Source organism: Vulpes vulpes, chromosome 16, assembly GCF_048418805.1.
Source record: "Vulpes vulpes isolate BD-2025 chromosome 16, VulVul3, whole genome shotgun sequence".
NCBI classification, from domain to species: domain Eukaryota; kingdom Metazoa; phylum Chordata; class Mammalia; order Carnivora; family Canidae; genus Vulpes; species Vulpes vulpes.
The window spans coordinates 17,129,374-17,145,563 of record NC_132795.1 but is presented as its reverse complement, the minus strand read 5'-3'; the positions used below and the strand labels follow the sequence as shown (position 1 = coordinate 17,145,563).

At 36.8% G+C, this 16,190-nt stretch overlaps 1 protein-coding gene across 2 annotated transcripts in view; it reads left to right on the top strand.

The window, feature by feature from the left end:
- The window catches only part of PARD3B (par-3 family cell polarity regulator beta), a 982,784-nt gene that overhangs the window by 572,725 nt on the left and 393,869 nt on the right, over nucleotides 1–16,190 (top strand). For both annotated transcript variants that reach the window (XM_072742730.1, XM_072742729.1), the window contains exons 12-13: nucleotides 10,002–10,172; nucleotides 14,551–14,683. In XM_072742730.1, the coding sequence (XP_072598831.1) occupies nucleotides 10,002–10,172; nucleotides 14,551–14,683 (304 nt within the window). The remainder of the gene's footprint in view (nucleotides 1–10,001; nucleotides 10,173–14,550; nucleotides 14,684–16,190) is intronic.

Below are 16,190 nucleotides of genomic sequence, written 5' to 3'. Positions count from 1 at the left end.
CTCCTTTTTACTTATCTCTTGGACTACTGCTTTCTATCATTTCCTATCTTGAGTTATTTCTAATGGAGATATAAATCTCTATTTTGGAAATAAAAGCATCTCGGATATTCTAGGATTCCCTCTTGGAAGTGAATGCCTCTCACTCTAGGGGCAAACTGAACAATATTTGTACTCTGAATAGAGTTATCCAAATGCTTAATCTCATTAATATTTATTTATTTATTTATTTATTTATTTATTTATTTATTTATTTAAAGATTTTACTTATTTATTCATGAGAGACAGAGAGAGAGAGAGGCAGAGACACAGGCAGAGGGAGAAGCAGGCTTCAATCCTAACCCCAGGTCTCCAGGATCACACGCTGGGCCAAAGGTGGCGCTAAACCGCTGAGCCACCCAGGCTGCCCTCATTAATATTTCAATTCCAGTCTGCGTATCAAGAAGTAAATCCCAGAAACTCTTCCCTGCTTGTGTGCCATTTCAGACCACGTCAGCCCACGAAGTTCTTTGCAGACCCTTCTAAAGCTTCACTTTGAGCTATGCTTTTCAGTGTACAAAGTGACCACTGACCTCAGTAGCCAAATACGAGTATTGATGCTAGTTTGCTTAAACAGTAACAGGTATTAACATGTTTGTAGTTTCATTTTAGTTTCTGTCATCCTTACTAGACATTTGCTGCTGGAGTACAGTGTAATTGCTTCCAGAACCAGAATATGCTGGATATAAGTTTATGGGTTTAACTTCTTATGAACAAGAACTGAGTGGCATTATGAGGTTCTTGAGGATGCTTTTCTAAAATTTCAATTGTGTGATTGGAATTTAAAGTGAATATGGTGGTGTAGTTACTGTTAAATGCAAAGGAATATTGTCTTTCTTGCAGTTAGAAAAAAGTACCTTGAGAAAAATACTTTCCTTTCCACAAATCCACATAAAAATTAACTTTTCCTTTCCTCCAATAAAGCACTCACAAAGTCTTGATGATCAGTTTGAAGACCTTCAATATTCTCATCCTCATTGGCTAAACATTTTGAATTCTGAGATCAGTGGTTTTCTTTTGCTTTGCTTTTCATAAATTACAGTAACTGAAATGTTTCAAGAGAAAATGCACTTTTACATCTATTAATTATAATAACTTAAGCTGCTTATTTCTCTTAGTTTTCTACCTTGAAAACCACTTTTAGGAAAAACATAGCTATAATAGTGATATTGTTAAACAATTGAGGTAGAATATTACTATGCTGTAGTAAGAATAAAATCTCATGGAGTCTGTTATATTAATTCTGAATGACATTTTTTATTTGAATATACAGACTTTGGGAGTAGAATATGTCCTACTGAAACCTTGAAATAATAAGGTAAAAATTAAAATTTAAAGGTAATTTTTGCTAAGAAAAAAAATGTCATATATCAGATTATTTAAGGTCTCTAAAATGGAGAGAATGGATTTAAGAATAGCTGTTATTCTCTAGAAAATTAATTAGCCAGTTTTGTGCTTAATAAATACTACTTGATGATGATGAAATTAAATGAAAGAAAAATGCCTGACATAGCTAATTGCAAATGCATGCACTCAGAATATGAAATAGACATAATTTAAGTAATTTGATTCTGGTGTGCTTTGGAAATTTGGAATACTCCCTCTGAGAAATGCAGAATTTCACAATCTACACTATTTAGTTTGAGGTAAAATAAAAAATATCTAATACAAGCAATCTCCCTATTTTAAAATGTGAATTTTTAGAGTGAGTATACACAGCTCTAGAATTTCTGGGAACACAGTGCTTGATCCTAAATCTTCCTTCATGTCTCTTCATAATCTCAAACAGTTAACAGTATCCAGGCTCCTCAACAGAGTCCAGTAGGAGTTCCCAGAGTGAGTCATTTCCAACTCCATTTCTACTGGTATCTATAAATCATGTGGTTGATCTATAATTAATGAATTCAAGGGAAGATAAAAGGGACAGCTTTTAAGGAACTCCAATGTTAAATGATTTCTTCAACCACCCATTTTTCTTGAAATTGATAATGTTTTCTGCTGCTGGAAAATTGTAACAATTGTTACCAGCAGTCATGTCTTCCAGATTTTTACCTCTGACCAAAGGACTCCACGGGCCAAGGATGTCAGTAGCTTCATTGTAGGTCTTCAACTGTTAGAAGCCAAACTCTGACATTTCATCTTGACCACAAAAAGTATGATACATCTTATGAACATCTTTTTTTTTTTTTTTCATCTTATGAGCATCTAAAAGCAGGAACTTTGCCTGGAAAAACTGATAATCACTGTGTATCCAATGAGAATTTTACCTTAAAAAATGAAATTATTTACTTAAACACAAGAAAATATTTATCAGTTGTTATGTAAATTATTTTCCTTTTATTAAGAAAGCCAGAAGTGTTGGTATATGTTAATTCAGATAGTCAGGCTCATCATTTAATGGGTTTTCTCCAGTTGCAACTATTTCATAAAGATGAACTGTAAGATTATTTTTTAAAATCTCGCAATACCAGCATCAGTCGTTGCTTTTCTAGCTGATCTTTATCACTTACACATTTTTATTTCATACATGGAAATTCAAATAAGCAATCCATACCATGCCAGGTATAATTTTGAAAACCTACGTCATATTGAAGTGTATTTTGGACTCCATGATTGTCTCTGTGAGCTGAAAGAAATTGTAAGAATTGGTAGCCTTAATCAAAAAGGAAATTACAATCTGAAAAGTTGTTATACTATGATGATACTTTGACTCTAAAAATGTACCTTTCACCTGTAAAGCCATATTCACTTTATTATGGGTATTTATAGAATAGATATATGTTCTATATATATATATATAGAAAGAATTAATTTATACTCATATATATTTATTAGGTATTTACAATACTTATCACATATATTTATTCATATATATATATATTCACATATATATGTATATTCATAACATGGTCCAAGATTTGTTCTTGGCACTTTGCTTTGGACCCATTTTTCCAGTGACCAGACTTTAAGCAATTTTAGCACAAACCAGAGTATAATTCTTTTTTTGTTAATTAAATAAGATGATTTTAAGTTGAAAAGGCCTCTGGTTAGGCACTCATGACACAATCTCCTTAACTCCTATAAAACAACATATGCCTTAATAAGCTTTTTTTATCCAGTTTCCTAGGCCAACGTAAACCAGAAACAGAAAATCAGGAAGGAGATAGGAATATATGGAGAGGGAGCTGACATGACAGGAAGCAGAAGTGTCAGATAAGCACAAAATGCTATTAGGGCATTAGTAGGCCCGTGAATATTTGTGATAACTCTGTTGGTGCTTCTCAAGCTTTTTTGCTGAGGAATTCTAAGACTCGGTCGGGAATGACTAGAGTAGAGTCTATAATTGGGAGATATTTATGCCCTACATTTTTTCCAGAGGGAGTTTAAAATGAAAGAATCATAATACATTTTGAAAGTATTAGGATGCTTTTGATTATATATATTCTGATGCTCTAAATAATATTCTTCAGTTATCTTTGGCAAAAACACTTTCAAATACCACAAATACAGAGTAAATGGTATGTTGCTGAGACTTTACCGGTTTGCCACATCAAAATGGAGTGAAGTTTTTAAAACAATACTGAATTAAATGAATAAATTTAAATTTAACAGTAGTTGAGGAAGTGGGCCAGTACACAGAAAGGAATCAAGCTTTTAGAAGTCTGAAGATTCTGTGAACATGTGCTGGCATATTCAGGCCTGCCTGGGCTCATGTATCTCTCATAGTCACATTTTGTGTATAAACCATTTGTTCATTGTGGCTGAAACTTACCCCAGGTCCAGAACACCCAAATGAAAGATTTTTTAAGTGACTTCATTTTAGCCTGAACTTCTTGAACATCTATAGTGAGTTTGCAATATATAGTAGCTTGGAGATAGGGAATTCAAAGCAATTCATTCCATAGTCTAAGAAGCTGGTGACATAAGAAGTTAAAAATATAAACAACTCTAGTATGATAAAGATGTGGTATATGAGCATTAAAGATCCTAGGTGTTGAGATGACGGAGCAATTAATTCTGCCTATGAAGAAATCTATGAATGGAAGGCAGTTGCTGAGCCTTGTTCTGAAGGATAGATAAACATTCAGGGGAAGAGCAGGAATGCGAAGGACATTTTGGACAGAAGGAGAAATATGGACTATGTCTCCACAGTGTATACCCCAGAATACAATTTCTTATCCCTGGAAAATAAAACTCTTACTTGGGGAGAATTGGTCCTGTTCATGTTGGTTGAAATTGCATTGGGACAGATGATGTAAAATGTTGATTAATGTAGGTAGATATTCTTCAGGACAAGAACTTACATGCTTCTAGTCTTATCAACTTTCTTGATTTTAAAAATTATACCTTAAAATCTTGATTTTTTTCCTTTTCCTTTCACTGCTGTTGTTTTTCAACGAAGTCAAATGATTTCAATGTGGAATGCAATTCTTCTTGAGCTTGGATTTTTTTTTCAGAAATATGGTAGGCAGATGTTGTCATGGAATGATTTTAAGCCTTGTGAAGGATTTGTTCAGGACAATCCTTTCCCTCAATCAGGTGTCATCTTGCTTGGAGTCCCAGCCCACTCCAGGGAAATCCTGCTCTGCCGTCTGAAGTCAGGCTTTGGGGTTTGGGCTCCGGGTGTTGATAATATCCCAGGAGGCTTTACTGAGGGCCCCATTAGAAACATGCAGAGGCAGGAGCCGACATCTGCTCATGATTAATCCTCTCAACACCCTGGCCTAATGCGGACTGGCCTTGGGCTCCAGCCAGCTCCTCCCGAGAAAGCCAGCCCTCTCCCTCATGCTTGTTTCATGTCTTGCAGAGACCAGGTCTTCGCTTAAGCTTTCTTACTCTCCCCTCTGTGTTCCTGAGAGCTTTAGAGGTAAAGGGGCCTTACAAAGAATTGGTCCAAAGAGGTGGATTAAGCCATGCAGTGTCACAGGTAATCATGGTAGTGATAGTAGTACCCAGGCATCATTGACCACAACAGGTGCTAAAATACAAGGTCACTAGACCCCTGGAAATCATGGATATACTTCAGTGGGTACATGGAACATTCTACAAAGTATATGACTGCCCACATTACAAATAATTGTCTGCTCCAAATGTGCAGCTGGGGAGAAACTGTGGTGTGAATATTTGTTTTTAAGAGGTGAGAATCTGTAGCCTTTATTAGATTCTCAAAGGAGTCTAAGAGTCCATAAAAGTAAGAATCACTAGCAAAAAAGTTGGAAACATGGCCTTCAGTGTATTCCAGTCCTAGCTCAAATCTACTTTAGAAATGTGACTTGTAAAAAAGAAAATGTGACATGGAGGCTGAATTCTTCTTTCTTAATGAGGGCCACAGTCCCCAATGTATAGGATTGCTGTAAAGATTAAATTGTCTAGTACACATAATGAATTTAGCACAATGGCTATCCAAAGAAGAAACTCATTAAATAATTATTGTCATTAATAATTGTAGTGTCTCTAAGCATCTCTGGAACTCTGATTTTAGGAGAAACATAGCACAACATCTACATCTGACTCCGAGACAAGGACACGTAGCCATGCCAATAACCTTGACAAATCACTTTTTCTCTTTGAGTCTCTACTTCTATATCTCTTAAATAGTGGAGAGTGGTATTTCTTTCATAGGGTCATTGTGAGAAAAAATGAGAGAGCATATATAAAATATTTGACCAAGGACTGGCCTATATTAGGTGCTCAGTAAAAGTGAGATGTAACACTCAAACATCTTATCTCCTAGTCCACTCATCCTATTGCATTAGAACTGGGTTAGGGAAAAAAAAAAAAAAAAAATGGGTTAGGGCTCATGAGATTTGAAGCAATCCCAGGACATGGAAAAGACGTAAATCTTTTACCAGTTTTTATTTGCCCTAGAGTGTCCTAAGGAAGTTACTTTTTATCTTTATTCTGTTCTCCTGCCTCTTTGGGGAACTTCCTTTATTCACCTCTGGCTTGAGGATGGATAGAGTCAGTTATCGGGGGTGGCCAGAGATGAAGAGTATGGTTGCCAGAGGTGAGGAGTCTTGTTAGTTAGGGATCTGATGGCAGTAATATAGGAAGGAAAGTGTCTTAGTCTGTTCGGGCTGCATTAGCAGACCACCATAGATTGAGTGGCTTATAGAAAACAAGTTTATCTCTCCCAGCTGTGGGGCTGAACTCTAACATCAAGGCACCAGCAGATTCAGTGTCTATTGAGAGCCCTTTACGGTTGACAGCCGTCTGCTTGCTGTACCCTCACATGGCAGAGGAGGTGAGGGATCTCTCCCAGGCCTGTTTTATATGGGCACTAATCCCATTCATGAGGGTTCCATCCTAATAACCTCACTTATTTGGAACATATGTATTTGGAAGAGGGGCTGGGGATGAGGGACACCAACATTCCATCTATACCAGAAAGGGATTTTTTTTTCTTTAACAAACACAAGCATGACCCAAATTGCAATGAAATAAATATTCTAAAATTACTGAGTTATATCCCTGGATAGTTGAATCCCCTTATATAAAATCAGCTGATAAGAGTTAGCATTCTCTAAGTATTTACCTAAACAATGTATTTAATAGAAAAAGATAAAACCATAAAAAAGTGCTTTTCTTGGTCAAGATTATTCCAAAGCATACGCATTGGGCATACACAATTATGAGGGATATTTAATGAGTCTGAGTTAAAGATATTTAATGAGCGTTCCATTAAATCACTTTCATTTCCGATCAAGAGCCGACATGGATATGCTTTTATGTCCATATAGCTAGAAAGGTGAACAAACTGTCTTCTGCTTCTATAGAAGACAGTAGTTGTCCTGCTATCCCCCAGCACACACACCAGTCACCATATCTTCTGCTGTCTGACTCTGGATTTTTTAGGGGGCTTTCTTCTAGGAGACATTTGGTGGCATATTGTCCTCTCTGGTTTTGAAAGTTTTTTCTTTTTTTTTTTTTTGAAAGTTTTTTTCTTGAAGAATTATTTCTTCAAGAACGAGTCATTGTCATCTACGTAGCTGAGAGAATGATTAGGGAACAGAAAATGCTAAGAAGCCAGAACTTGGGCTCTTCTGATTTAGCTCTGACCCTACCCTAACTAGCTGAGCAAGTCCTAGCCCACGGGGAAGTGCCTTCTCTTAAGAGGAGTTCAATAAATGATTTTGCATCCTCTTTGGGCATCACATTATTTATCTGTAAACAGAAGAGGTTGGATAAGATGATCTCGAAGGACCTTTCCAGCTCTAAATTCTGTGATTATATTCTAAATGTTAGGACAACATGGCACTTACTGGCATCACCATTAATGAAATTACCCATCATTTATCTTATACAGAGAAAGCACACACCAAGAGCAACAGACCAGCCAAGCCTGGAAATGAGAGTGTGTGGATTTTTATCATGCCCACAGCTCTCCAGCGATGCTTGTGATAAATGTGTGTGTCTTCTAAAAAAAAAAGAAAGAAAAAAATCCCAGCTGCCCTGCGGTGACCTGATCTGCCTTTTTGTTTGGACTTGGATACAGCAAATATGTTCCACTTCAGTGTAGTGCCCTGTATGCTTGAGATCTGGAATGCAGCTAAAAATGAAAGTTTGTACTTAGTACCTATTGGTAAGAGATTATTTTTTGCCAAGGAAAGGTCCTTAGATCTCCTTATTTCTTGTTCACCTCTTCACTTAGACCTTGCCCCATACTTCACAGAGAAGGTTCACAGGAGGTTACCAGGTGGAATCTCGCTCAGATTTTATTTCCTCCATTCCAGAGATACCCAAAGAGTTTCAATCTTTATCTTTCTTCATATCATAGAGGACGAGGTGTCCTGCCAAGACTAAGCCTCTACAAATCTAATGCTCATTTCCTGTTCACAAAGCTAGGATCTTGATCCAACTCTTCTGCTTCCTTCTCCTCCTTAAAAATCTACATCCAATTTTTAGTGACCCTCCCAACCTCCTTCTCAAGATTCAACCCAATAATCCTCCTTCCGTTAAAGACCAAAATGGAACAGAATGATTTCTTGAGTCATGTCTCACCTCGCATGACTAAACCATTAAGGTTGTTTTTGTTTTACCCTGTTTTGTGTAACCTTAACCTCAGTCTTTCTGTGCCTCACTCACAATTAGATCATAGAAATGGAGAGATTTCTTTCTTGTTTGGCCTTTCCTGTAAATCTCATTTCCAGATTTGCTCCAAATTAGGGTAAAGGTTAAGTGGAGTGGGAAAACAAGAGGAAGGGAGGTGACATTACACTCTGTGGAGGCAGTCCACTCAGACTTTTTTCTCTGATGGGATGCCCTCCTTGATCGATCTTGTCGCCTTGCTGTCCCACTTCCTTCATTCAGGAGCATGTGCTCCTTCCGGTGGCCCCTGAGATCCTGCGGGAGCAGCGCCCTCTCCAGCAGGTGGCACATTCAGTGCATCTCCATCAGGGCATTAGCTCTCCAGAGCAGCTTTCACCACTCACCCTTTCCCCTGCTGTCAGCGGAAGAACTTCCTGTGACCATCTGCTACCGAATTAGTCAAAGTTTATCAACTTGTCCACAGGATTTCTCTCCCAAAGCTGCACAGTTGGTCCTATTGTTCATTGTATGTCTGGTTTTCTCATTTCTTAGGGAAGTTTTATTCTTTTGTATTTTACTCTCTTAATTTGAACATGGATCCCAGATTCTACCGCAAAAACTCTTCAATATTTTCCTTTCCTATTTTAGAGTTGTACAACTAGTCTAGAGACCAGGGAACAAAGAGAATTCTACAAGAGAGACTCTAGAAGAGCCAAGGTACATGTAACCAGAACTTGGGTCAGTTTGTCTCTGGTTTGCTTTTGTGACATGGACAGGTTACAGCCCTTCCCTGCCTCAGTTTCCTTATCTATAAAATGTGAATAAAAGCATTGTTCTAGATCTTGAGTTCTGTGAGAAGCACTAGAGATAATTTATGGAAAAAAATCTCCAGGAAGGTAGCTTGTCATCTTATTGTACTTGTATTTCTGTTAAGTTTATTAGCAGCAGTAGCAGCATCATAACCCTCCTAAAACTGCACCTGTGCCTCGTAGTGAGAACTTTCTACCCCAGTGTGAACACAGGTATAAGGCATTCCCTAACCTGTCAGTATTTTGATCATTCTTTCCTCAAGGCTGCCCACTGGGGAGAGGCACTCTGGTCCACTCAAGTCTTTTGTTGGCAGAGCTGCCAACTGGAGGATGTGATGTTCCTGGCTGAAGATGACTAGTTCCTAGAAGTGATTTAGACTAAAGTCCAGACTGCCTATCCACATGTTGAGCTTCATGCACTTTGTAACACGTGGTTTCTCAAAGATTCTGGGTAAAAGTACTCATCAGTCAGACCTCCTTGCAAAAAGCTCGACAGTCTCTTTTGTCGTGCTTTTTCTGCCAGAAGACATCATAGCAAAGTGATCCTTCACTGCATCCCTGTGTTCTGTTGCACACTAGCAGACTAGCAACTTTTTGGTTGTGTTAGAGAAAATTACATGAGATTTTTTTTTCAGCACTGTTCAACAGAGCTGGCAGTAATATCTAGGAGACACATTACCACTGTCAAATATGCAACATTTGAGCATAATGTCTCTGTGCCTCAAAATGCTAAGCCCTGTTTCAAGTGATATGACCACTTCCTTTTGTTTCCAAACCCCCTTCCCTGAGCCACCATGATCTCTGCCAGCGAAAATGGCAGAATTGGACTAGGTTAGTATGCTTGCCAAAGATTTAGGTAAAAGATATTATATAAATGTCTAAATTATTGCAGCTTGGGACTCTGAGATTTCTAAAACATACTTTCACACAGTTCATTATTGTTGGTATTTGTGACTATTTGATAAGCTCCAGAACCTTTTTCTGCCATAGAAAATAAATCATTCTTAATGGCTGGATTTTTTCTTTCTTTCTTTCTTTTTTTTTTAAACTTGAACTTCTCCTGAAACAGCCATCCATCATCACCATACTTTTCTCTGTTTAATAATGTTTTTCTTTGCTTTGCCCTAGGATGGTCGTCTGCGGGTGAATGACCAGCTGATTGCTGTTAATGGGGAATCTCTTTTGGGAAAGTCCAACCATGAAGCTATGGAGACACTGAGGCGATCAATGTCCATGGAAGGAAACATTCGAGGGATGATCCAATTGGTGATTCTGCGGAGACCAGAGAGACCACTGGAGGTGATGCATGTCTTTAGTTCCTTCAGCAAATTGCCCAAATGGCCACCTAAATTGTGCAAAGTTCCATCACTCAGTATCCTACTGATTCTGAAACAGGAAAAATACACCCCAGAAGGATTCTGCTGGATTTATGTGGCCAACACGTGGTTGTATATTATAGGTATAACTAAAAGGTATAAAAACATGCATATAAAGTAAGTAATTTATCAAATGTAACAGGTCCATATTTTCTAGGTTTTTTCCCCCAGAAATTTCTAGAGCTTTGGACTTTACTCATATAATAAACTATTAAACATCTTTATATACTTTTTGACTGATGTGCTTATATGTCCATACTTTAGAAAATTCTTAACCAGATATATACAGTGCTTAATGTGAAGATTGTTAATAATACAGTATATTTTCCCCCACAGTGTGCACATGGACACTATAGATCTGGGACTTCACTAATTTAAAAGATGACCTGTTAAACAAGCTGCCTACTTCATGTTATTAAATAAATGTTTTTAATTAAATAAGTATTTTTGCACCATGTTATCATGATTTTTTATGCATTTTTTAACATAAGAGATATTTATACATACACATGGAGTGTAAGCATAAAATGTTCTTGAATGCTGATATCCCTGAACATTTCACTTACATACAGTTATATTTATATTACATTATTATATTATTAAATCATATAAGTATATTAATATATTTAAAATAAATAGAAAATATTCTTAAAACATTATTTTCCCTTTATATGAAAAGTAATTATTTTTTTAAAAGATTTTATTTATTTATTCATGAGAGATGCAGAGAGAGAGGCAGAGACATAGGCAGAAGGAGAAGCAGGCTCCCCACGGGGAGCCTGATGCGGAACTCGATCCCAGAACTGTGGGATCACGACCTGAGCCAAAGGCAGAGGCTCAATTGCTGAGCCACCCAGACGTCCAAAATTATTAAATGCTCCTAAAGATTTTTAAGAAAATATAAGAAGAAAACAGTTGATCAGTAAAGAAAAAGATGAGCAAATTGCACAAATAGTCTCTAAGGACAAGTAATGTCTGTGTAATGCAGTAATGAGCAGAGTTAACATAGAATACTGTTAACACACTAAAATAAAATATTAGTTTTAATAAGTTAAACTTAAAAATAAAAAATAGAGGATTTTTCAAATTAAACAATAGTAGAAGGTAGTTGGAGCTCCTAGTAGTTAAAAGCATAGGCTCTAAAGGTTTGGATTATTTGAGTTAAAAATCCCAGATTGTCCATTTTTTGGCTGTGTGAAGACATACACAGTTGAGCACTCAGTACTTGCAGATGACAGATACTGTTGTCTATTTTATCCCTTAATGTATCCTCATTTCCCAGCACACAGTAGACACTTAATAAATATTGTCGAATGAATGAATAAAAGATGCATCTGAGACCTACTTTATCTGAGAGGGTCAGCTGAAGTAGTAAACTTATAAACTATATCTCACTTTGTTATATTATCAGCTATTGGAAGAGAGTAACTGTACCTTTTTACTCTTCTGTACATAACCTTGTAAATGTTAAATAAATGTAAATTGGCCAATTACTGGAGACTATATATAATGAGCCAACTCGTTTTCAACATTTGTGTCTGCTTAAGTGACAGAGAGGCTTCCATGAATATTTAATGGATTTTACTTATGTACATAGTTATAAAACCCTGATCTATTGCTTCCATCCATGATGGAATTGGCTCCTTTCTGGTTTTTAATTTGATTCTTAACTCTAGAGCCTTGGGATTCATGGTACCCAGTTGTCAGAGTTGGGTGTGAAGGATGGCCCGTGGGCTCCTAAGCCACCCATTCTATGCATCTGTTTACTATGTTTCCCTTAGGATTTCTTGGAACAAAGATATTTCAACTAAGAGAAAAGTCTGGAAGGCATTGCTGTAGAGTACCATACTTGTGCAAATAGCAAAAGTTAAAAAAGAAAGAAAGAAAAAATGAACACAATTGTTGTTCTGTTCACCACCTCTCCCCTTCCTCAATTTCAGGTCTTTTCCTAAAACAGATGCATGCGTGGTGGGTAAGCATTCTGTACTTGGGCTCATCTAGTTGAGACATTTTATCATTTACATTCTTCTTTGTAGCACGTATTTCCACTCTCCCACTCTGAGGTGGGTTGACAATTATTCCATCAGAAGCAAGTGCTAAACTTTTGGTTTGTTGCCTATCCTTGGAAGTGTCTTATTAATGTAGTTCACCAGGAAATTAATTGGGAATTAAGAAATGGGACAAAAAGCAATTTTGATGAGGACATTTAAACAAGGTTCCTTTTTAGTTTCCCTAATATTTACATGCTTTCCATGGGGAATGGGCAGGCACTGGTGCTCTCAGCTATCGGGAATCTCTGTGGTACCCATGAAGATTAAAAAGCATTTTTTTTTCTTATAAAGACAGCAGCCTCTAATGTACAACTAATCTTTATTAAATTGGAAAAAAAAACCATTTCTGCAGCTATTTGATCTCCCAGTTCTATGCTTTACTGTGTAAAAGCATATGTTGTGCATTCATGCTTTTGGTGGTTCTTCCTGTGGAGCAGCAATCACCCTCAGGTACAATAAAAAAGCATCATAACTGAGAAAAAGGTCTCAGCACTGCTTATACATTCAGGCAAATCAATTAGTTAGATTTGGCAAGAATACCAAAATGGTTACTTGAACATTATATTGATATAAAAAAAATTGAAGAAGCTACTTAAGAAAAGTCAAAATATATAGTTGTTGGAGTATTTTCCCACATTACCCAGATGTACAAGATACGTAAACAGTTTTGATGAGGACCTCGTGAAGAATACATAATGAGTCCCTGATTGAATCAAAATCATTTTAAACAGAAACATGTTTTTCAAAGGATGAGCTTGAGGTTCAATTGTAATTCTATTTGAGCCTAGAGACTTAGTATTAAAAAATGGGTTATGACCTGTTTTTATCCCCCCTTCTCCAAAACATTTCCCTCCCCCACTACAAGTTCATCTTGGTAGAAGCGGAATATGTTTAAAAATCCATTATATTTTTTATTGGCTGGGACACTAATGGAGGGCTGCACGACAGCTCTATTTTACAAGCTGGATACTTTAATTAGGCTGGTTACTGATCAGTTGTTGGGATATCGATTGTGTCATTTATCAAAGGGCTGGAAAAGCAGAAAAAAAAATTTTTCCCTTTGGTTCTTGTTGTTCTTGTGAAAGTACAAGGCTATGTGAAGTAAGTCTTACCTCTCCTGCCTTCCGGGGCTCCAACTTCAATTTAGAGTAGTTTGCTGAGTTTGGTTTGACTAGCAGTACAGAGGCAGAGGGGAGCACTTAGTGTGGGAAAAGTGTTATAAGCCTCGACAAGAAGCTAACAGACCTTTGGCAGCTGAAAACATTTTAGTTATTTAGTATGCATAAATTGAATGTTTTAAATATTTTGTTTATCAGGATACCGAGTTTTTGTAACTGAGCAGAAAGTATAATAAATAAAATTGTTCTGGCCAAATGCTTTGCTCAGAAGGAAAGAGCTTTGGGGATCAGATCTGTGTTTCTGTTAGTGGCCTGTTCCTCTCACAAATGGTCAAGGACACAACCATGAGATGGCTTCCACACGTTTTCCTTGAAATCTGTTAGAAAGACAACCCAAGCAAGAGCAGAACCCAGTTCTCTGTGTCTCAATCCTCTTGAACACACACAGCTGGAGCTCTCCATAACTGGCCCTTCTCTGCTACCTCTTCCCACCTGTGTAACATGTTTTGTGGGCATGTTGCTCTGGATGCAGCCATTTTGAGGACACTGTAAATTTGCAGGCTGTCAACATCAAAATAGGGGGAAAATATCAAAAAGTGATAAAAAGCTCAGGAGAACCACTGCCTGGCATTGTCACAGAGTTTGTCTTAGCTTCTGGCCAAAAGACCTAGTATCTGCAGTGGGATACACTCATGGCAACCTGCGTAGGTTCTGACTTGTCCTAGAGCATATGCACTTAGTCACTGAGGGAGAGAGAGAGGAACCAGCTGGTTGGCAGAAAAACACCCTTGGCATGAACCGTATTCTTGTGTTGACACTGCCACAAGCTGTATTCCCAGATGGAAGAAAATTTGAAAGAAGCCAGTTGTAAGTGGGGGGAAAGAATAATAAAGTTAATCCTCTCTTATGTTGGCTATGAGTACTCCCAATCCTTAGCACCACATTGTCAGTATTTTTGTATTTCATATTCACAGATATTTTAACTGATAAGGCCATTTTGATTTTTCAGTTGAGAGTGTATATGCAGTAGACTTCTGGAAGAGCTTGCATTGATCATTCTCCTACTTCGCTCTCATTGACCAAGTTCATACATATTAAAAAAGCAAATGTAATTTTTCTTTTCAACCCTTAGGAGCCTACAGAGTGTGGGACATTTTCTAAGCCATGCTTTGAGAATTGTCAAACCACAATAGCCACCTCCAGGAGAAATGATCATAGCTCATTGCATCCATTTGGTGCTTACAGTTCACAAGACAAACAGAAAGGTAAGAGTCTATCCATTTCCATCTATTGCAAATAGCATGAGAAAACACAAGACTCTCTCTTTATTTAAAAAAAAAATAGAAAACAAAGAAGTTAATTAGACTAAGTGCAGACTTTGTTACTCTGAGTCATGAACACAGAGAGACGATGGGTGGAAGAGCTGACTCAGAAGTTGTGAAGCAGATTCCTGGCATTGCCTCAAGTTTAAGTAACAGTTTCTATGCTTGCTGCCCCAAACATGGAGGATTATGTGTAAAACAAACCATGCCTAGAGAAACTAAAGCAAACTGTTATTTTTTTTAACAATCTTTTAATTATTGGAGTTATCAAATGTAAATAACTATGAAACTTAAAAAATGTATGGACTAGTATTAAACCATAAGACAGTCATAACATGATTCCCAGATTTATGCTTGATTCTAGGAACAGTGGGGTAAATACCATTAACCGAGACCATTATGTAACATTTGGAATGTTCTTGTTACTCCCTCACTACATTATCTTTCCCTTATTATTCTGTACTAGTAGAGCTCAAGATGTAAAACATTTGGCCTTTCCTTTGTTTTTAAAAAATCATACTTTTGGTCACCAAGAAAAAAAATTTTTTTTATTTCTTTTTATATCCTTTTTTTAAAAAATAGCTTTAAGTTTTTTGTATTGCAAAGGCAATGCATATTCATTACAGAAAATTTAGGGAAAAGCAATAAAAAGATAATTTAATATTACTCATACTTCTATCAAAGATACTAATCGATAACATTTTTACATCTGTATTTCAAATCTTTCCTTCATACAAATATGCATATGTAAAATGAAATGAAAATGAAATATATGTAATGTTTAGGAAATTGCTCTTTTAATTAATAATACATTATGATCATCTCACTATGTCGCTGAATATTTTACAGCATTACATTCTGTGGTTGCATAGTAATCTATTCAATACAGGTACTCTTGATGTAATTGATCCCTTATTTACATTTAAGATGTTACCAAAATTTAACTATGTGGGGACAAATTCTAAACTCCTAGAACTCCATCAGAATAGGATTGTATCCTGAAAAAAAAAAAAAAAAAAGAATAGGATTGTATATCTCAGATTCTTCTAGAATTAAGCTGTTTCATCAGAATGGAACATTGTTTTTTTTTTTTTTTTTTTTCCCTCTGACTTCCTCCATTTTAGTAAGAGTAGCAGCAACAGCTGTGACCATTTATTTATTAAGTGTTTACTGACTGTTGGATTCTGTGTTAGGCAATTTACATGCACACTGGAAGTGGGTAATGCTATTATCCTCATTTTACAGATGAAGAAATAGAGAGTAAATAATTAACCCGAGACCACATACTTGATCCATGCAGAGCCTGGATCCAGCCTCTGTCTCTCTGATTCAAGTTCATTCCCTAAATCACAGCACAGACCTTGCCTTACATTAGTCCCTTGAAACTTTGAAGTCCTTTCACCTGATACCAAGGATGTCCATTAATAGCTCACTTGACTTTGTATAAGAT